The following is a 23,391-nucleotide window of genomic DNA, read 5'->3' as shown; positions in this document are numbered from 1 at the left end:
ATCTACTAGTGGAGAACTTGAGATAACTATACTTGTCCATTCTACAGAGAGAATATTGTGCTCTTACAAATTTGCCTTTCTGGTGCACAATGTCTTATGTTTGGTTCATCACCCTCAACTGTTTAGTAAGGCTGAATTCACTAAAGCTGAAAACATCCCCTTGGACCAGTAATGATTACTTTTCTTTGAGCTCCTGCCCATTTGCTACCTTTGTTCTACATCTCTTGCACCATTTTGCTTCTGCTCTTCCTCACCCCTTAATGTCCATCTAATCTGGGCTGAATATCCAAGTTATATTTTGTTAGTTTTTTTTCTCCAGTGGGGTATTACTTCCATTCTTACGTTTTTATCACATTTAGGTACACATTTGTTTTCTTTTTGTTCTCATTTATTGGGATACAAAAAGCAACAACTTTTGCTTTCTGTGAAAAAGGAAATGAGAAAGATATCTGGTATCTTGCATGCTGTGTACAACAATTGTACACCTCATTTACTTTATCATACTTAGGTATGTTTACCTTAGTAAACAGATGGCTTTTTTTATTTTATAAGAATGAACTAGAATTGGGATGTCCCCAGGTTCTTTGGGAAATCTAAACATTAATGCAAAAATTGTTTTGAAAAATATAATTCATGTTTTCTCAATTGTGTATTCTCATTGGGGATGATATTGCTCCTAAGGGTACAAACCTTAGTTCTTGTGGTGTGAACAAATTGTAGATATTATATTCGTTTATGGCCCCTCAATGCAGAACTCTAAGACAACCCTATCCTGTAGTGTTTATTTTCTTTCACTTGGTTTTCTTATGTATTACATGAAAAGACGGATATTGAGTTCATGGAAGATACAAAAAATGTATGTGAGATTAGTGTTGCAAACCAATGTGAAATAGATGGTTGTCACTGGTGGACTTTCCACTATGTGCTCAATCTCAGAGTCATACCATGTGATGTGGTCTCCATCGGCATATGAATGGGCTGCCATTGGCTGTCTTGGGTATGTAGCTTATGTTTGATCCTCAGTGCTTTCAAGTGTATTATACTCTTTTATACAAATGTTTTTATTTTATGATTAAATTATATAAAACTTTTTCAAACATCAATACTTATAGCAAGTGCTGAAAAGAAAAATATGTTGACTATATCTGGATGAAAATCTAGCAGTTAGTGAAGGTAAAAATCATTTTCTACATGAAGCAAAGCTAAAAGTTAAGTATAATAAATTAAATGTTATAGGAATAATTTAATTTTAAATAGCCCCTTAGCAGTTTTGGGAGATTTTTAAGTATTTTTATTTTATTGATATTACATATTTTATATAAGTATTTTTATTATATTGGTATTATATATTTTCATATATTATAACTTTGCATGTTTCACTTGATTCATTAATATTTATGTAAGTATATATACTAGAAGTCACTCAGCAAATAACTTTTATAAAGTTAAATGCCAATAGCTTTTAAATTTAACTTTTGGCATAAATTTTTACTTATTCTTAATGCTGCATTGCATAAAAAAGTAAACTGTCCACTTTGTTTTTTAAAGCATGGATAGGAATGTAGTACATCCAAATATGCGCGTAATATATCTGTGTTATTAAATTATCAGGAGGGGTTTACTTAGAAAAAAATTATCAAACAGGACTCTGGAGGTTGAGAAAGGGAATGCAGTAATGAAAAGAAAACTGGTTGAGAAACACTTTCCTAAGCCCATGTAGAGAGTACATAAAGGAAAGCAAAAACAGAAGTAGAAAAAAAAATGCAGTAGCATTCAGAAAATGGAAACGAGTATGTTCCCTATATAAGGCCGTGTACAAACCAAAGTCTTCAGAGATCCAGGTTAAGGGTCATCCATCTGAACCAGCTCAGCAGCATCCACAACATCTACAATGGCCTTGACTTTTTATTTACTGGTGGCCCTAGTGGTGCTCAGCTACAAGTCATTCAGCTCTCTGGGCTGTGATCTGCCTCAGACCCACAGCCTGGGTAACAGGAGGGCCTTGGTCCTCCTGGCACAAATGAAAAGAATCTCTCCTTTCTCCTGCCTGAAGGACAGACATGACTTTGAATTCCCCCAGGAGGAGTTTGATGATAAACAATTCCAGAAGGCTCAAGCCATCTCTGTCCTCCATGAGATGATCCAGCAGACCTTCAACCTCTTCAGCACAAAGGACTCATCTGCTGCTTTGGATGAGACCCTTCTAGATGAATTCTACATCGAACTTGACCAGCAGCTGAATGACCTGGAGTCCTGTGTGATGCAGGAAGTGGGGGTGATAGAGTCTCCCCTGATGTACGAGGACTCCATCCTGGCTGTGAGGAAATACTTCCAAAGAATCACTCTATATCTGACAGAGAAGAAATACAGCCCTTGTGCCTGGGAGGTTGTCAGAGCAGAAATCATGAGATCCTTCTCTTTATCAATCAACTTGCAAAAAAGATTGAAGAGTAAGGAATGAGACCTGGTACAACACAGAAATGATTCTTATAGACTAATACAGCAGCTCACACTTCGACAAGTTGTGCTCTTTCAAAGACCCTTGTTTCTGCCAAAACCATGCTATGAATTGAATCAAATGTGTCAAGTGTTTTCAGGAGTGTTAAGCAACATCCTGTTCAGCTGTATGGGCACTAGTCCCTTACAGATGACCATGCTGATGGATCTATTCATCTATTTATTTAAATCTTTATTTAGTTAACTATCTATAGGGCTTAAATTAGTTTTGTTCATATTATATTATGTGAATTTTTACATTGTGAATTGTGTAACAAAAACATGTTCTTTATATTTATTATTTTGCCTTGTTTATTAAATTTTTACTATAGAAAAATTCTTTATTTATTCTTTAAAATTGAACTCCAACCCTGATTGTGCAAACTGATTAAAGAATGGGTGGTACAATTCCTTTATCCATGCTTATTACATTCAAATTATAAGTAAAAATGAACTTTGTCTAAATTAGGTTGTATGTTGCCCTCAAGATATCCAGGTGAACATAACAAATACAATTCCCACTCTCTCATATCTTTGTTTTTTCTTGGGAAAGAAAACTAAAAACAGTAATCATACTTAATATCAGTTATGTCTAATGCTATCATGAGAAGAAAGAACCAATGAATTTATCTCACCAGAAGGTAGACCAAGGCATGTGAGGAAATAAAAATAAACGCAGAGATATCCTCTATATGCTAACTGGTAGACATCTAAGTGAAAATGTGCACTACCAGTTGGATATATGAGTTTGCAATTAATAAGGAATGCAATTGCTAGAGGTTCAGACGCAGTAACTGAAAGCCCAGAAATGGCGGATCTCATGTGGGGAGAGAGTGTCGAGGGAGAAAATGGCTTAAACGTGATTCTGAGGACCTTCCACACTTAAGAAAGGAAAGAGAAGAGCCACAAAGAAACAGATGGAAAGGCCACACATTAGAAGGACAACAGGAGAAAATACTAGGAAAAAAAGTTTAAGAAAATTAATATTCTTAAAAGAGTTATCAGTAGATTTACAGAAGGTATACATTGAAACTGTCCACTACCTCGGGAAAATAGATGGCACTGGCAACCTTATGAGAGTTATTATGGTAAAATAAATCAGAACAAACCATACTGTAGTGGCTGGAAGTATAAATAAGAGAAGTTAGTGACTCTGAAGAGGGCAAAAAAATAGGATGTGATGGGGGAAAGAATGTGAGTTACTTTTTCTGTGCATAATATTTCCTTTATTAATATTTTTCTGGATAGATTTCATGTAACTGATGTACTAGCAAATCATATTAATATACTTAATATATTATTTTAAATCATGATATATTATTTACAATTATAATTTATTATTGTTTTAATTAATACTACTTTGGCTATCAGTAAGCTACCTAGTTTCTGTTCATCTGTTAGGGAGTAAGAGATAACTAATTCAATCCTTCACCGAAATAATTAATGATGATAATATAATGACACCTGGAAGTATTGGCCTTATTTGTTGTTAACTTGCATCGTTGTCACACTGGTTTACTACAGTTCTTCTGCACCTTTACAATCCATCTTAATTTCTTGTAGTGCTAGATATAAGAATTCTTTTATGTTACACTTTGGTAATTCTTCCTGATTTCATGAATATTGTAGTCTTAGATCAATCCAGAAAGAACCGAATTACTATGGACATAAAGACTGACAAACATCCTTCACAAAATAAAAGTGGGAAACAATCAGAGACTTTCTTTCTCAATACGTAAGGTAAAGAAAAAAACTGGTCAACATCAAGTGAAAATACATGAACCATGGATATTCAGAGAGCAAGGAAGAGTTATGTATAATTCATGAATAAAAGGAGATTTAGCAATTATAACAGAAATCTGGAATACAAAACTGACAAAATCACCCATCAATTACATTAAAGAATTTGATACTGAAATTTCATTCTGCTGGGAGGTAGGTGTATTGTTGATCAGTCTGCTTAATCTCTTTGAGCCTTAGTTTTCTCATAGAGCCTTAGTTTTCTTATAAATAAAATGGTTTCAAAATATTTATATAGTTGTGAGTATTAAAGGAACACATGCATTTTAAAGCACCTACGATAATATCTTTTATCGAATAAGGAGTTAAACTATGGTAGGTATTTTCCTATTTTTCTTCATACAGCTGTAGATGGTAATATTATTTGTCTTTATATAAAATTCTTAGGAACTATGTCCTATATTTTAGTAACGGACCTCCAATGGAAGGAAATTAAGAAAATGAGAATTCTAGAGAGGCTGAAAAATTGTCACTCCTCATTTCAAAGATGTGTCCTATTTATATGCAGTCAGGGAATGGTGGCTGCTCCTTTTCCTGAGATAGGAGAAGAAGCATCTAGTTTGAACTGCAGAAGACACATGATGTTTATTGACTGATTCTGGCACCTGGTACATTCCTTCCCTGGCTCTCAGCATTCCAGGATGCAGTCTCATATCACCAGGGTTTCCTTGATCATTCACTCCCTTTATCCTTCTGCCCATTCACACAGAGCTGCTTTCTGTTCTGTTGTGGTTCTGGCTTCATGGTTTCCCTAAATAGCAGAAAAGTAAAAGTAGAAAGCAGAAGTTAAATAAAAAAGACAGTCCCCTGGGACCAAGTGTAACAAGAGCAGCAACCAAGACTGGATGGCAGGTTTCTGATCTATGGAGAAATCCTACCAGTTCTGGAGATTTCTCTTTGTGCTGCAAAAAAGCTACTTCTTGGCGAGAAGAGACGCTAATGTTGTCCAAGTTTGTTCCTTATCCCTGGTCTATTACAAAGAGAATGAGTTTCCAGGTACAGTCAAGGCATGGACTCCTTGGGATTCGCAGTGATAGGGACACAGAGATGTAATATCTGCCCACCCTACTGTGCAGAACAGTCTACTCCCCAGGATCACCCCATCCTCATACATTGGGACTCCAGGGCACAGGTAGGGCTGCCATTTTGTATTGGAACTTAATACTATTCACAGAAACCTCATGTTTAATGGTGCATTAAACCAGCAGTACAATCTTAATTTCACAGATTTAATCCTAATATCAGAGTTCAAACATTAACAAATTAAAACATTTTCTCACTGTCACTTTGAATAATGATCTTTCCAGTTCTTCCACTCAACAGTAAAACCCCTGCCCAGTTAGAAAAAGGAAGAATTCCCATAGAAGCTAAGGAATGTGAAAGAATAGCATTACTGTTCCCTGAGAGCTGGTGAGGTCTATTTATTCAAATGTATCAATTTTGGTAGAGATTGAGAGTCATTCCTATAATTGACACCATATATTCTGGAGTTATTTCACTAGGAAGTGTGTGTGAATTGCTGAGGTAGCAGGGAGGGAGAGCCTACAACTGCACAGGGGCCTCTTGAGTCTTTTCCTCCAGCTACACACTCAACATCTGGATTTGCTGCTTTCAGACTGGGAGTTGACCAGGGCCTTAGACAAATTACAAAAAATTGTATTGTTTGCAGTCTTATTCTGTCCTCTAGAGGGGAGGATGGAGAAATTTAGGAGTGACCAACGGGGAGGTAATTGAATCATGGGGGTCGGTCTTTCCCATGGTGTTCTCGTGATAGTGAATAAGTCTCATGAGATCTGATGGGTTTATCAAGGGTTTCTCCTTTTGCTTCTTCCTCATTTTTCTCTTGCCAGCACCATGTAAGAAGTGCCTTTCACCTCCTGCCGTGATTCTGAGGCCTCCCCAGCCATGTGGAACTAACTGTAAGTCCAATTAAACCTTTTTGTTCCTAGTTTCAGGTATGTCTTTATTAGCAGCATGAAAACAAAGTAATACATCTTCCCTCTCCTTTCTTTAAGCAGAAGGAAGGGTCTTATTTGGAGTTCTGAACTGTGCTGCCTGGGGTTACGGGAGAAGTGTTGCAAGTACTCCTTTAACCTTTCTTGCTGGTGTCTCAGTAGGTCACATGCCCCCTTCCTGTTCACTGCCTCTGAACCCAGCTCAGCACTAGGAGTTGCTTAGAAATTACAGTCCTTGTGGCCTAGGCTGCCTTTCAAGTTTATTTAGGGTCCCAGAGCCCTTTAGTCCATGGTGGGGAGGTTTGCTGGAACTCAATCTCCCATCACTGGGATAGGACATTTCCCTCTGGCTAGGGCTGGTTCAAATGCTCCCTCTATGGGCAGGCACAGCTGAGTACAGCCCTGTGCTGCTTTCTGCTGTCAGAGGGCAGCCATGAATTTAAGGCAAAGTCTCACATGTACTGTACTCTCCCTCTCCCAAGTGCACAGATTCTCCATGCCATGTGGCTGCTGCTAGGGATGGAGGCAGGGTGGGGATGGCAATTCAAGACTGTCTTTCCTACCCTCTCCAGTGCCTCTTTTAGTGATATAGAGTTAAAATCAGACACTGTGAGTGTTCACAAGATTTTTGGTTCCTATGAAGATGCTCCCTTTGCATAGACAGTTGTCAAACTTGATGTTCCTACCGAGAGGGTGGGACCATCGATGGTGCCCTCCATTCAGCCACCTTGCTCTACCCTCCATAATGTCTTTCAAATGTTATAACCTCTTTCATTTTTTTCAATGCTTTAAAAAAATTATATTCAGGTTGTTGTAAAAGTTTTATGACTTGGCTCCAAACTTCACCCTGCCCTGGAAATCTCTATAGCCATATCTTGCATCATATCCTGGAGTTATTAACCAGTTATGTGTTCTACAGTAGTCAGGAATCAAGCAGTGGGTCTGGAGGACCAGGACAGAGAGTGAAGTTGGAGGGCAGTGAGTGCTGAGATGCCCCACCCATTCAGGTCCCTCTGTAGTGCCAAACATTACTTCCACCTACACTCCCGACCCAGCTGAGGTGCATCTAGTTTACCTGAGAAGGGCCACAGGGAGCATGGAGAAGCACTCCAGTTCCCATGGAGACTTGGCAAGGGCTAACCATGCAGCACTAGCTGGAGACAGCTAAGTTTTTAGAGCCTTGGAAGCAAGAGTGTGAATATGACCTTGTTTTGACCCCTCCTGCCAGGTGATTCATGAGCTGTGGGGGGTCCAGACCCACTGATGTCCAGTCAGGCCACAAAATGCAGTAAATGGAAGGAGGCCTTCCCCCATACTTATGACCCAAAGAACTGGTAAAGAATGCAGGAGCTCATCTGTGCTTATGTTTAGAAGTTTCCATGTTCTGATTCCCCTAAGAGGAGACTGCACCAGACATAGGACTCTCATTTGTTTAAAAAACAAAAAACAAACAAACAAAAAAAGCAGAATACATCACAACGCAAAGAAGTTGAAAAAAAGAGGAGCAGTTTGATATCTTGGAAGGAGAATAGAGATGTTTAAAACATTGACTGCAACAGTGGCAGGTCCTCAAGAGATGGAATTATGTGAATGAGCAGATGGAGTCAACTGTTCAGATCTTCTGATCATAGAGAGGGAGAGAAGATTGAAAGTGGATGAAGACTGAAGCACAGAGTCCTCTCACAGAGACATGGCCAACCTCAGTGACTCCAGCATGGGAGACACTGATAGACCACAGTATCCTGCAGAGTTTTGGAAGGGACAAGCCTTATTCTAGTGCCAGCTGCCAACTGCTGTTTCCTCTTAAGGACCTAGCAAGTCATCACTCCACAGGGAAAATTATTCCATGAGGCCAGTGCAATCTAAGACATCTCTTAAATTTTGGTTATAATGCAGCCTCCTTTAAAACTAAAACAAAATGAAGCAATACCTGAACAGAAGGGACATATCAGGTATTTGAGTATAATTAGAGGCAAGTAGGGCAGAGCCTTCCAAGCAGGACAGATATTAGTAATGTGCATATTTGAAGATCATAATAACTAATGATAGCAAAGGCCTTTGTCAATATTCATTGAATGAAAATAGTTGAAAAATAAAACATTGGCAGTTTGATTCCCTTTCTTTTCTTTCCAGTTAGTACATTCTGCGTTGAGTCAGCATATTTAGAATTTGGAACTCTTCCTGAAGATTAGAGTCCATAAAACAACAACAACAAAAAATCAAATTTAAATAAGTAACAAATTAGAACTATCAGCCATTAATGTATTATATAGCACCCTGTGACAGCCAATCATAAAGCTAGTGATGATGAAATCTTTAGAGAATCAGACAACTACAAACAATTCATCTCTTGTTGTATAAAAGGAAACTCCAATTGTGCCTGTTAAAGGAGTTATAATGAGCTCCGCTTGCGGTGATTTCATGTGAAGCAAGATACATCCTGTACTGATGGCACTAGGGCACCATCCCAACTCCCCAAATGGCCAAGACACCTTGACAGGGATTATTGCCAGAGCATCTGGGTTATAGGGAAAAAAGTGACTGTTTTAGATGCTAATCTGCCATGTCACTCCTGATTAACCCCAAGTCTGGGAATGCCTCCAAGATATCTAGTTAATGCATTACTCTACTTAGAAACACCTATTTACTGTAAGTCTTACTTTTCCTCCATAATAAGCCTTGACGTTGCAGAAATCACAGACTGTGACACTCTTAGCATTCTCTCAGCCACCTACACCTTCCTTCCAGAGCAGATATACTTTTCCCCCAAGATATAACCCCTAGGTCTAGGGGGCTGCAGCACTGAGACCTACTTGTTTTGTTCCTACACAATGACATGTTTCTGTCTGTAAGCTCCCCAGAAAATCACCCTTTACCAACAAACTAAATTTATCTGTCTTGTTCTTTGGTTTCTGGGCTCTTTTGGCATTTGGGGACCGCTTTGCATATATAGCCTTTTCACAGAATGGGGTCTTTGCACACGTTGACTGAACGTGCAGTCTGGGGACAGTGGAAAAAGCTCCATGTGACTCTTTGTGGGTCATACATGTTTGTGCACACAGGCAGGCCAACAACGTGGCAATGACAGGATTTTATTTTCTGATTTTGGTAAATGTTTGTAAAATAAAAATTACATCTTTTAAATCTTAAGAAACAGAAACACTGTAGAAGCAAGAGGTTGAAAATATCATCCATTTTGATGCCAACAATTGACAATCCTAGATAGCCAAAGGCAGCCTTACTAAGCAATGTGGCTGCTTTTGGAGTCAAAGGAAGACTCACTTTGGTAAGTAGCCTTTTGAAAGCATTCACTGCTTTGGTGTGGGAAGTGCATAATGTTTTTCCATCTTACTCATACAAAATATTTTTTTTGGCACTTACAGCTCAACTGTTGGATAAAAAGATAAAGAGAAGAAAAGGATCTTCAGTGGGTTCATCAGTAGACAACACAAAGTCCAGTCTGACCAGGTGGGAAGAAACTGATTTGTCATCCTTGGGAATGAGAACAGCATTAAAATGGAAAATATTAGGTGCTTTTTGCTTATTCAAGACAACTCAAGAGTCAAAAATAAATAGGCCTCTAGGAGTACGCATTTAATGGGTTCTTAAAGTGGTCTAAATATATTTCATTTAAGAAATCGCTCATTAATTTTTAGACTTTTTTTGGCAGAAAAATCTGCTGCCTTATATCCATTTAGATGGTCTTTTGTTTACTTTTACAAAAAACTTAAAAGTCAGTCAGTTCAGTTCACTCATAGCACCCCTACTCTTGCCCTATAAAACAATACACAGCAACACATGGGCATTTGAAGTAGAACCCAGAATCCCTTGACAACTTACCCTCTCTGCTCTTCTTATTTCATGCTATGGCCTCTCCTTGGTTCATGAATCTCATGTCCAGCTCTGTTTTTTTAATGGACTCCTCCAGACTCACTATTATCTCAGTTTGCCCTGTGGTTTTGACCTTAGGTCTTTGTTCTATTCCTTCAGATTTATATTTCTCTCCAGACAGTTATAAAAATGAGTGTAATCCAAACATGGTTATTGGGTTAACAGTTTTAATGATCTTAAAACAGTCACAGGCCTATAGTTACAATGCAATAATTTTGGTGTTATCTTTTAAGAAAATCATCATTATTATAACACCACTAGGAGCAGAATCTTTTGGGAAATCAAATTCTGTTTCTTTGCAGGTTTCTAAATGCCATCTTTTCATTTCCTGGGTGGATTTATTAACTAGATAGGGTGCTAAGGCAAGGCTAATATTCATTATCATGCCAGAGAGGACTAGTGTTCTAGCAACTGGGGTCTTGTTGCCAGTCTATTGTGAGTTGGTTGGTGTGACTCCTCCTTTCTTACCTCAGAGGTGATAACATCTGCATTCAATGAAAGAAGAGCAGGTGGCTGGTCTTGCAAAGCTGAGGACAATCCATTGACCCAGGAGTTGCTCTTCTGTGAGGCTCTGGCAGAAGCAACCGTTTCCCTTGCTTTTGTGTACCTCAACAATGACTTTCATCCTTCCCCTGGGACAGAGTCCCTAGTCTCCAATTTTGCTGCATTGAATTTTGCTAACATATGTTTTGCTATTTTGTCAGCAGAAAGTCACTTCTCTTACTTCCTGATAGTCAGGCTTATATTTGTTTAGTTTTTAATATACAAGCAATTGTTGAGTTTTGCTTTCTAGGAAAGTTGAAATGAGAGACAAAAAATCTGAAATCTTGAAAATTATGGAGAAGAACAATATGGTTCCTTTGCCTTTCTTTTACTTTTCTTTATTTGTTTTAATTCATCACAAATAAGAATATCATGTAGGAGAAGCAAGATATACCTTACCCAGTAAACCACTACGTGAAAAGAAGTTACAAAAATTCGGCCAGGCATGGTGGCTCAAACCTATAATCTCAGCACTTCGGGAGGCCGAGGCAGGTGGATCATGAGATCAGGAGATCGAGACCAGCCTGGCCAACATGGTGAAACCCCGACTCTACTAAAATAAAAAAAGTTAGCCAGGCATGGTGGTGCGCACCTGTAGTCCCAGCTACTCAAGAGGCTGAGGCAGGGGAATTGCTTGAACCCAGGAGGTGAAGGTTGCAGTGAGCTGAGATTGTGCCACTGCACTCCAGCCTGGTGACTGAGACTCCATCTAGAAAAAAAAAAAAAAAAAAAAAGAAGAAGTTACAAAAATTCAACATGAAAAATCACAAACAAGTAAGGAAATAAGGCTATTTCTTTCTTACTGAATAACCTGAGCCTCACTGCCCTGCATTGTCAGAGTGAGATAGACACAGAATGACTCCGTTAGAATCATGCTGACTGTATAAAATAACTTTAGGTCACTAGTTTCTGTAAATTAGGTTGTAATAAAAGAAAATATTGTTACTGAATCCCCTGTGTCCACCTCAGAAACTTCAAGCATAACAAGTTTTCAGTGGTTTAAGTAAAGGTCTTCATCAATAAAAACTGTACTTCGCAAAATAAGAATTACTTGACTAATGAAGGTAAAATGATTGCAGTTGCATAAGTCCTCTACCTCCTTAGACAAAACAAGCCTTTGCTATCAGCATTGGAGGACTGTTGAGACTTTTGATACCTAGGAACATGGCTCAGGAGGGGAAAAGGCCATCACTGAGGGCTAGGGTCCTTCACACAAACACTCTAGGGACAAAGGCAAGGGTCTTAGAAGATAGATTATTTTGGCAGCAAAGAAACAAGACATTCCTCAGGGGTTGAATTCTGAAGTCATCAGGATGTGGTGAGCCTGTTTTCAGGGAATAAGTCTGTCTGGAAGATTTTGGATTCAGGCTACTTTGTGACTCTATAGGAGAGAGTGTTAGTGGATGTGATAACTACCTTGTGAGTGAGGTGATGTTGGAAAACATTATCTTGGAATTAGAATCTCTACACCTATATGCACCTGAAAAACAGCCAGGATTCTTCCTGAGGGAATTGACACAGCCTGAGGAGCACTTAGTCCACCAGTAAGAAATGGTGAAAAAAACAGCAATGTCTGCATTAATCCTGACTTTGTGACCCCCATGGACCATGGCCTCATGGACCTCAATAAATGCATTTCAGAAGGAAGAGAAATTTCACAGAAGTTCATTTGCCAATACCCATCAATCTCTGCTGTGAATAAAACAGCAAACAAACCCAGTCCTAAAGAGTTTGAATGCCATAGATGGTCTGGTATATCCCTAACTTCATACACCCATAGAGGTGAGGGAGTCTGATTTCCTATGTAAAGTATGGAGGGTAAAAATAGAGCCTAGGATCAGGGCTCAAAATCTTTTCCAAGAACAGAAAAAGCAATGTTTATATATTAAAAAATAGTGTGTGCATGCGTGCGTGTGTGTGTGTATTTACATACATATATACGCTTAGGTCTTTAGGACAAAGATGTTTCTCATGCAATTGATAAATATCCATTTTGATTGACACCACTAAAGTTTACTAGGAAAATTAGACTTCTATTGCAAAATTAATAGTATGGAGTGATGTTTCTTCTTAGGTCATATGAAGAATAAAAAAATAATAAAAAGGGAAATAAGTGTAGAGGAATGCAGAAAATGAAAACTATTTGTTTCCTATTAAAAGCCATGCATAGTGAATGTCTTGAGAGAACCTAGGTTCCAAATTACACTCAGACCCCAGCTCCACCAGGCCAGCAGCTCCCTCATTTCCCAGTGGCCTGCCTTCACTCTCTAGTGGTGGCCCTAGTTGTGTGCAGCTGTGGCTCTTTTTGATCTCTGGGATGTGACCTGCCTCAGAACCATGGTCTGACAGGAAGGAAGACTTTGGTGCTTCTGGGCCAAATGAAATGGATCTCCCCTTTCTTGTGTCTCAAGGACAGAAGAGACTTCAGATTCCCCCAGGAGATGGTGAAAGTCAGCCAGTTGCAGCAGGCCCAGGCCGTGTCTGTCCTCCATGAGATGCTGCAGCAGATCTTCAGCCTCTTCCACACAGAGCGCTCCTCTGCTGCCTGGAACACGACCCTCCTGGACCAACTCCACACTGGACTTCATCAGCAGCTGGAACACCTGGAGACCTGCTTGGTGCAGGCAGTGGGAGAGGGAGAATCTGCTGGGTGATTGGGAGCTCTACACTGGCCTTGAGAAGGTACTTCCAGGGAATCTGTCTCTACCTGAAAGACAAGAAACAGTGACTGTGCCTGGGAAGTTGTCAGAGTGGAAATCATGAGATCCTTCTCTATATCAACAAACTCACAAGAAAGATTGAGAAGTAAGAATGGAGACATGGAGTCATCTTAAAATAATTCTCATTGACTAATCTGCCATGTCACACTTTCACATATGATCTTGGATGTTTTGCTTTAGTTACTGAATTGGTTGAGTTAAATTCAGCAAATACTTCATCAGTATATTAAGCAAGTATGTGTTCAAAACATTTAGCTCCAGTGGCATGGGACTCTAAGAGATGACTCCCCTGATGTTATTTATTTATTTCCACTATTTTGCATCTATTGTATTTATAATATTTAGATATTTTACATATAACATGTTAATCTTCACATTGTATTAACATTTACAAAATATATTCACCATTGAATATTATTAAATTTGCGGTTTTGATTTGTTAAATATTTATCAAAGAAAATTTTCATTTTGTTTATTCTAAAACCTAAGCCAAATTGAAGAAAGGATTGCAAAATTTAATTATTCATACATTCCATTCACATTATATTTATGAACTAAGTAAGTGGCAGACTGTAGAAATTCCTTCAAGTAATACAGGTGACTAGAGCAAACACAGTTTCTGCTGTGTTGGAATTCTCAGTCTAAGAGGGAAGGAGACATAAAAACCATACTAATGTTTATATTATTTCAATTATATTAAGTGCTTCAGAGAGAAGTAAAGGAAAATTATGTTCTCACACCAGAATCTTTAGGTGTAAATGGTGCTGGGAAGGGAAAAAAAAATGGATGTCTTCCCAAAGCGCCCAGGAGACATGAAAGTGCAGAGGTCTTATTGGCAGCTGGGAATGCTGGCCTAGAATGAACAAATACCATGGGCATAGGTATTAATTTAAGATTCTTTATTGCATTTCTGGTAATCAGGGCATGGGAATGGATGTGATCACATATAAATAAGGGGAGAAAATTAGATGAGCACTAATCTATGTTCTACAGACTGTCAATATTTAAAGGTACAGCAGAGAAGGAGAGTCTGCAAAAGACACCGAGACAGAGTGGCCAGTGCACTTAGATGAAGAAATAAGGAAGAATGAGGGAGAGACTAATGAAGGGAACCGTAATGCATTCAGGGAAGATGGGGACTGACCTGTCCTAGTGGACCTGAAACACACTCCACCATTGATTTTAGGATGATCTGGTTTTGCAGAATGAATGGGACAGAGACCAGATGGGAGTAGTTTGAAGAAGAAACACAAGAAGTGGTATTAGGTGCACTATGTATAGAAGATCATCTTGGGAAGCTTGTTTGCGGTGTTAGGAAATAGGGTGATACCTGGAGGAGAGTGTGGGTTAACATTGCCACGCATGTTTTTCAAATGTTTTCTGAGCATCATTTTCAAAGAATAGCTGAATTTGAGTAAAACCTTTAAATATTTCCTTATTGAGATTTGATTAAAAATATATTATTTAAAGTGTAAAACATAGGGATTAGGTATAAATATACCTTGTGTAATGATTTCTACACATTACATAATCCACAGCTAATTAACACATTCATCACCTGACATAGTTGTTTTGTTTTTGTATGCATGCTGAGAACACTAAAGATTTACTCGCGTTTAAATCTTTAATCCATCTTGAGTTAATTTTTGTATGTGGTGAAAGGTAGGGGTCCAGTTTTATTCTTCTGCATATGGCTACTCAGCTATCCCAGCACCATTTATTGAATAGGGCGTCTTTTCCCCATTGCTTATTTTTGTCGACTTTGTAGAAGATCAAATGGCTGTAGGTGTGTGGCTCTATTTATGAGTTATCTATTTTGTTTCATTGGTCTATGTGTCTGTTTTTGGTTGCTGTCATCTTATAGTATAGTTTGAAGTCCAGTAATGTGATGCCTCTGGCTTTGTTCTTTTTGTTTAGAATTGCTTTAGTTATTTGGACTCTTTTTTGCTTACATATGAATTTTAGAATAGTATTTTTCTAGTTTTGTGAAAATGACATTGGTTGTTTGATAGGAATAGCATCAAATCTGTAGATTGCCTTGGGCAGTATGGCCATTTTAACAATATTGATTCTTCTAATCCATGAACATGGAATGTTTTTCCATTTGTTTGTCTCATCTATGATTTCTTTCAGCAGTGTTTTGTAGTTCTCCTTGCAAATATATTTCACCTCATTTATTAAATATATTCCTAGGTGTTTTATTTTTGTGTGGCTACATGGATTACATTCTTGATTTGACTCTCAGCTTGAACATTATTGATGTCTAGAAATTCTACTGATTTTTGTACGTTGATTTGTATCCTGAAACATTAGTGAAGTCATTTATCAGCTTGAGGAGCCTTTTCGCAGAGTCTTTAGGGTTTTCTAGGTATAGGATTATAACTTCCACTCAGAGAGGTAGTTTGACTTCTTCCTTTCCTATGCCATTTCTTTCTTTCTCTTACCTGATTGCTCTAGCTATAAGTTCTAGTACTATTTTGAATAGGAGTGGTGAGAGTGGACATCCTTGTCTTGCTCTAGTTCTCAAGGGGAATGCTTCCAGTTTTTGCCCATTCAGTTTGATGTTAGCTGTGGGTTTGTCATAGACGGCTCTTATTGTTTTGAGGAATGTTCCTTCGATGCCTAGTTTCTTGAGAGTTTTTAGCATGAAGGGATGGTGGTTTTAATTGAAAATTTTTTCCATGTCTATCGAGGCTATTATGTGGTTTTTCTTTTAATTCTATTTATGTGATGAATAACATTTATTAATTTCTGTATGTTGAACCAAATTTACATCCCAGGAGCAAAGCCTACTTGATCATGCTGAATTAACTTGTTGATGTACTGTTGAATTCGGTTTGCTAGTATTTTCTAGAGGATTTTTGCACCTATGTTGTTCAGGGATATTGGCCTGTTGTTTGTGTTTTTCATTGTCTTTGCCAGGTTTTGGTATTAGGGTGATGTTGGCTTCACAGAATGAATTAGGGAGGAGTCCCTCCTCTTATTTATTTATTTATTTATTTATTTATTTATTTTTGGGAAATAGTTTCACTAGAATTGTTACCATCTCTTCTTTGAATTTGGCTGTGAAGCCATCTGGTCTGGGGCTTTTTGTGGTTGGTAAGTTCTTTTTTTTTTTTTTTTTTCTGTTGCCCAGGCTGGAGTGCAGTGGCACACTCTTAGCTTACTGCAACCTGCACCTCCCAGGTTCAAGTGATTCTCCTGCCTCAGCCTCCTGAGTAGCTGGTATTACAGGCATGCACCACCATGCCCAGCTAATTTTTGTATTTTTAGTAGAGATAGGGTTTTACTATGTTGGCCAGGCTGGTCTCAAACTCCTGACTTCAGGAGATCCACCCGCCTTTGCCTCCCAAAGTGCTGGGATTACAGGTGTGAGCCATGATGCCCAGCCACATGTAGCTTTATAATAGAGTGATTTATATTTTGGGGGGTGTATATCTAGTAATGGGATTGCTGGGTCAAATGATCTTTCTGGTTCTAAATCTTTGAGGAATTGCCACACCATCTTCCACAATGGTTGAACGAATTTACATTCCCACCAACAGTGTAGAAGTGTTCCTATTCCTCTGCAACCTCACCAGCATCTCTTGTTTCTTGACTTTTTAATAATTGTCATTCTGACTGGCGTGATATGGTATCTCATTTTGGTTTTGATTTGCATTTCTCTAAAGATCAGTGATGCTGAGATTTTTTTCATGTTTGTTGGCTGTATGTACGTCTTATTTTGAGAAATGTCTGTTCATGTCTTTTGCCCACCTTTCAATGTGTTTCTTTTTTATTTTTCTTGTAAATTTGCTTAAGTTCCTTGAAGATTCTAGATATTAGACCTTTGTCAGATGGATTGATTGCAAAAATTTTCTCCCATTCTGTAGGTTGTCTGTTCGCTCTGATGATAGTTTCTTTTGTGCAGAAGCTCTTTAATTTAATTAGATCCCATCTGTCAATTTTTGCTTTCCTTGCAATTGCTTTTGGCCAATTTCATCATAAAACCTTTGGCCATGCCTGTGTCCTGATTTTCTTCTAGGGTTTTTATAGTTTTGGGTTTTACATTTAAGTCTTTAAGCCATCTTGTGTTAAATTTTGTATAAGGTGTAAGGAAGAGGTTCAGTTTCAATTTTCTGCATATGGCTAGCTAGTTCTTCCTGCACCATTTGTTAAATAGGGATTCCTTTCCACATGGCTTATTTTTGTCAGGTTTGTCAAAGATCAGATGCTTTATATGTGTGGTTTTATTTCTGAGTTCTCTATTTTGTTCCATTGGTCTATGTACCTGTTTGTGTATCAATACTACGCTCTTTTGGTTACTATAGCCTTATAGTATAGTTAGAAGTCAGGTAGCGTGATGCCTCTGGCTTTGCTCTTTTTGCTTAGGATTGACCTGGCTATATGAGCTCTTTTTTGGTTCCATATGAATTTTAAAATAGTTTTTTCTAATTCTGGAAGAATCTCAATGGTAGTTTAATGGGAATAGCATTGAATCTATAAATTGCTTTGGGCAGTATGGCTATTTTCATGATATTGATTCTTCCTATCCATGAGCATGGAATGTTTTTCCATCTGCTTGTGTCCTCTCTGATATCCTTTAGCAGTGGTTTGTAGTTCTCCTTGAAGAGGTCCTTCACTTCCCTTCTTAGCTGTATTCCTAGGTATTTTATTCTCTTTGTAACAATTGTGAATGGCAGTTCATTCATGATTGCAGTCTCTTCTTGTCTGTTATTGGTGTAAAGAAATGCTTGTGATTTCTGCACATTGATTTTGTATCCTGAGACTTTGCTGAGGTTGCTTACCAGCTTAAGAAGCTTTTGGGCTGAGATGATGTGGTTTTCTAGATATAGGATCATGTCGTCTGCAAACAAAGACAATTTGAGTTCCTCTCTTTCTATTTTAATACACTTCATTTTTTTTTTATTGCCTGCTTGCCCTGGCTAGAACATCCAATACTATGTTGAATAAGAGCGGTGAGAGAGGGCATCCTTGTCTTGTGTTGGTTTTCAAGGGGAATGCTATCAGGTTTTGCCAATTCAGTATGATAGTGGCTGTGGGTTTATCATATCTGGCTCTTATTATTTTGAGATATGTTCTTTCAATTCCTAGTTTATTGAGAGTTTTTAACATGAAGTGATGTTGAATTTTATCAAAGTCCTTTTCTGCGTCTATTGAGATAATCATGTGGTTTTTGTCTTTAGTTCTGTTTATGTGATGAATTACATTTATTGATTTGAGTATGTTGAACCAGCCTTGCATCCCAGGGATGAAGCCGACTTGATCGTGGAGGATAAGCTTTTTGATGTGCTTCTGGATTCTGTTTGCCAGTATTTTATTCCTCAGTATTTTTGCATTGATGTTCATCAGGGATATTGGCCTGAAGTTTTCTTTTTTGTTGTATCTCTGCCAGGTTTTTGTATCAGGTTGATGCTGGCCTCATAAAATGAGTTAGGGAGGAGCCTCTCCTTTTCAACTGTTTGGAAGAGTTTCAGAAGAAATGGTACCAGCTCCTCTTTGTACCTCTGGTAGAATTGACCTGTAAATCCATCTGGACCTGGGCTTTTTTTGGTTGGTAGGCTATATATTACTGCCTCAATTTTGGAACTTTTTATTGGTCTATTCAGGGATTCAAATTCTTCCTGGTTCAGGCTTAGGAGGGTGTATGTGCCCAGGAATTTATCCATTTCTTATAGATTTTCAAGTTTATTTGCACAGAGGTGTATGTAGTATTCTCTGATGGTTGTTTATATTTTTGTGGGGTCAGTGGTGGTATCCCCCTTATCATTTCTGATTGTGTTTATTTGAATCTTCTCTCTTTTCTTCTTTATTAGTGTAGGTAGTGGTATATTTCATTGTATTTTTGTTTTTTGTTTTTTGTTTTTTTAAATCCAGCGCCTAGATTCATTGATTTTTTTGAAGGGTTTTTCGTGTCTCTAGCCCCTTCAGTTCTGCTCAGAGCTTGGTTATTTCTTGTCTCCTGCTAGCTCTGGGGTTTGTTTGTTCTTGGATCTCTAGTTCTTTTCATCGCGATATTAGGCTGTTGATTTGAAATATTTCTAGTTTTCTGATGTAGGCACTTAGTGCTATAAATTTCTCTCTTAACACTGCTTTAGCTGTGTCCCAGATATTCTGGTACATTTTCTCTTTGTTCTCATTGGTTTCAAAGAACTTCTTGATTTCTGCCTAAATTTCATTATTTACCCAGAAGTCATTCAGAAGCAGGTTGTTTAATTTCCATGTAGTTGTGTTGTTTTGAGTGGGTTTCTCAATCTTGAGTTCTAATTTGATTGTGCTGTGGTCTGAGATAGTCTCTGTTATGATTTCTGTTCTTTTGCATTTTCTGAGGAGTGTTTTACTTCCAATTATGTGATCAAATTTAGAGTAAGTACAATGTGGTGTCAATAAAAACGTATATTCTGTTGTTGTTGGGTGGAGAGTTCTGTAGATACCTATCAGGTCCACTTGATCCAAAGCTGAGTTCAAGTCCTGAATATCTTGGTTCATTTTCTGTCTCAACGATCTGTCTAATACAGACAGTGAGGTATTAAAGTCTCCCACTATCATTGTATGGGAATCTAAGTCTCTTTGTAGGTCTTCAAGAACTTGTTTTATGAATCTGGGTGCTTCTGTATTGGGTGCATATATTTTTAGGATAGTTAGCTCTTCAAGTTGAATTGTACCTTTTACAATTATATAATACCCTTCTTTGTCTTTTTTGACCTTTGTTGGTTTAAGGTCTATTTTGTTAGAAACTAGGATTGCAACCCCTGCTTTTTTCTGCTCTCCATTTGCTTGGTAAATTTTCCTCCATGCCTTTATTTTGAGCTATTCGTGTCTTTGCATGTGAGATGTGTCTTTTGAATACAGCACACTGATAGGTCTTGTCTTTTTATCCAGCTTGCCATTCTGTGTCTTTTAATTGGGGTATTTATCCCATTTACATTTAGGGTTAATATTGTTATATCTGAATTTGATCCTGTCATCATAATACTCGCTGGTTAATTTTGCAGACTTGTTAATGTAGTTGCTTCATAGTGTCATTGGTCTGTGTACTTCAATGTGTTTTTGTAGTGGCTGATTTTTCCTTTCCATGTTTAGAGCTTCCTTCAGGAAGTCAGTGCAAGTCAGGCCTGGTGGTGATGAAATTCCTCAGCATATGCATGTCTAAACGGAATTTATTTATCCTTTGCTTATAAAGCTTGTTTTGCTTGATTTGAAATCCTGGGTTGAAAATTGTTTTCTTTAAGAATGTGGAATATTGCCCCCTAATCTCTTCTGGCTTGTAGGGTTTCCACTGAGAAGTCTGCTGTTAGTCTGATGGGCTTCCCTTTGTAGATGACCTGGCCTTTTTCTCTGTCTGCCCTTAACAATTTTTCTGTCATTTTGACCTTGATAAATTGATAATTATGTTTCTTGGAGTTGTTCTTCTTGTGGAGTATTTTATTGGGGTTCTCTGGATTTCCTGAATTTGAATGTTGGCCTGTCTTGCTAGGTTGGGGAAGTTCTTCTGGATGATATCCTAAAGTGCGTTTTCCAACTTGGTTTTATTCTCCTCATCTCTTTCAGGTACTCCAATCGGTTGTAGGTTTGGACTTTTTACATAGTCCCATTGTTCTTAGAGATTTTGTCCATTTCTTTTCATTCTTTTTTCCCTAATCTTATCTGTCTGCCTTATTTCAGCAAGACAGGCTTCAAGCTCTAATATTACTTCTTCCACTTCTTGAATTTGGCTATTGATACTTGTATTTGCATCAGTATAGCTGCTTCCTGTTCCATTGTGGTTCCTGGCTGTTCATTCTCAACTGAAAGCAAACGTTAAGTGAAAGTTTTTGGTTTTGCAGAAACTTCCATACGAGAGGCCTTTCTTTTTCTTCTCCTGGTGAATATTTTTTGGAAATAAGAGAATGCCCCCATTACAATGTAACCTTTGCTGTAGCAGAAAGGACAAAGAATGCAAGATCCATTTTACTCTGGAGGCTGTTAAAATATTTACAGAGGATGAGAGATACCTACTGGCCAAGATGACAAAGACATACTCCAAGTCTATGGAGAGCAAGCTTTTCTGTTCTATGCAGTATGCTGTCTCCTTGCAGGTGATTTTTCTCCAGAGGTAAAAGGGGCTCTTTCTCAGAAAGAACTGACTCTATTGTTGGAAAAAGACTGTTTCCATGGCTTTTGTATTGTAGAAGGGGAAAACACTTCCAGCTTCAGGCAGGACATGTCTTTTGGGCAAAGAATAGCTATGTGGGGAAAGGGTAAGAATATGTCCCTTGCCTCCATCCTGTAAAGCCTCCCTGGACCTCCTGAAACATCCCTCCCTCTCTGTATTGTCCTAAACTAGGAATCAGCAGAGCCTGCCAATCTGGGTGTAGAATTGCAAGGGAAATGAAGAAAATATCTCCTGTTTGATGGTACATTAGTTCTTTCTTAATAGTGAGTCGCTAATTTTACAAATTTATTCCTTAGATCATGTCACTTAACTTTATAATTAGGAGAATATTCTCTGTTATTTTGAATAACGACTCAACTTGCATTCTTTCTACTTTTAGTAGTAAGAGAGAGCAGAGACATTTGCAAAGGGATCAGAGGATACAATTCTTGCAAATATCAGCCAGCAGAGGTATCTATTTGGGTAGAAATTGGGAAGTTTAATGCAATCTGCAAAATAATGTAATTCGAGAAGTTAATCAGGAAGTGTGTGTGTGTGTGTGTGTGTCTGTGTGTGTGAATTGCTGAAGTAGTAGGAAAGGGCCTCAATTTAGAAGGAATTTCACAAATCTTTGCTCAGTTATACACTCAACCTTTAGATTGCTCTTTGTAAGTGGGAGAGGAGAGGGATTGGAGAACTCAGTTATATTTAGCCACATATTTTTCACTTTCCTGTCTTTTTTTCTCCCCAGTTTAAGAGCATAGAAAAACATTAAAAATTTTGAATTTACCTGGTCCTCTCTCTCTCTCCCTGTCTTAGTGATTGCTTTACACTTTTCAGATATTACTATCTCTTCTATTCTTTTATTGATTTTTATGCTGCGGATTTCTTTAGTGTGGTTTTACTTTTTATTGTTTCTAATGTTATGTTCAGTCAGCAGAAATTCTATTATATGGCTCTGCATTTTTATCTTACCCTGAAAAGTCTCTGTAATCATATCCTGATCGTATCCAGAGTTAATTTTTTGTGAATCCTAAAGTAATGGAGAACTGAAGCGAGGGGGTGGCAGAGTTGGCAGTGAGGGCTCTATCACAGGCTGCCCTGCACAGGTGCCTGGGAAGCACCCCTCAAGAGGGACACATGGAGCCTTGATTCTTTCCCTGGATCCCTGGAGGAGTAACAAATATCGTGGTGCAGCACTGGAGACACTGAGGCTTTGTCAGGTCAGGGAGTGAGAGTGTGAATGTGGCCATGCCTGAACTCTCCCTGCCTGCCAAGCTCAGGACTGCAGACGTCAAGGATGTCCCACTGGGCACAGAAACACTGAATAGAGGGGGTCCTGCCCACAGACTATACCCAATGAGCTGGTAAAGAATCCAGGAGCAAATCTGTCCCTGTTTAGGCACTCTCATGTTTTAATTCTCCTAGGAGGAGACTGCACAAGGCTCAGGACTCTCATTTGTTCAAAAAAGCAGAGCCCACATGTAATATGAAGAAGTTGAAAGAACCAGCCACAGCTTGAGAACATGGAAGGAGAACAGAGACCGGAACAGCAACAGGTCCTCAGGAGATGGAACACTTCCAATGAGGGCACGAAGTCAACTGTTCAGATTATTCTAATTAGAGGGAGAGAAGATTGAAGTAGATGCTGAGAGCAGAGTTCTCCTATGGAGATGTGGCCAACATCAGCGTCCCAGGGTGGATGACACTGATGCCACAGGAGCCTGTAGTTTACTGGAAAGGATGAGGTATTTGACTACCTGCTGCCTCTTGTGGTTTCTTCCTTGGAGCCAACAAGTCATTCCACTGCAGGGAAAATTTTTCATGGGGCCAGTGCAATCAAAGGAAACTG

General features: G+C 38.5%; 1 protein-coding gene and 1 pseudogene across 1 annotated transcript; both read left to right on the top strand.

The window, feature by feature from the left end:
* Positions 1–1,831: 1,831 nt before the first annotated feature.
* Positions 1,832–2,900, top strand: IFNA8 (interferon alpha 8). Its single transcript, XM_003830677.5, has one exon. The coding sequence runs from the start codon at positions 1,892–1,894 to the stop codon at positions 2,459–2,461; it is 570 nt and encodes a 189-aa protein (XP_003830725.1). The 5' UTR covers positions 1,832–1,891; the 3' UTR covers positions 2,462–2,900.
* Positions 2,901–12,994: 10,094 nt separating this feature from the next.
* LOC103783692 (interferon omega-1-like) lies at positions 12,995–13,667 on the top strand (annotated as a pseudogene).
* The last annotated feature ends 9,724 nt before the right edge of the window (positions 13,668–23,391 follow it).

Source organism: Pan paniscus, chromosome 11 (genome assembly GCF_029289425.2).
Source record: "Pan paniscus chromosome 11, NHGRI_mPanPan1-v2.0_pri, whole genome shotgun sequence".
NCBI lineage: Eukaryota > Metazoa > Chordata > Mammalia > Primates > Hominidae > Pan > Pan paniscus.
This window is presented reverse-complemented; position numbering and strand designations above follow the sequence as displayed.

Coding starts and splice junctions, on each gene's coding strand:
- IFNA8 (XM_003830677.5), top strand. CDS start 1,892: ATGGCCTTGACTTTTTATTTACTGGTGGCCCTAGTGGTGCTCAGCTAC.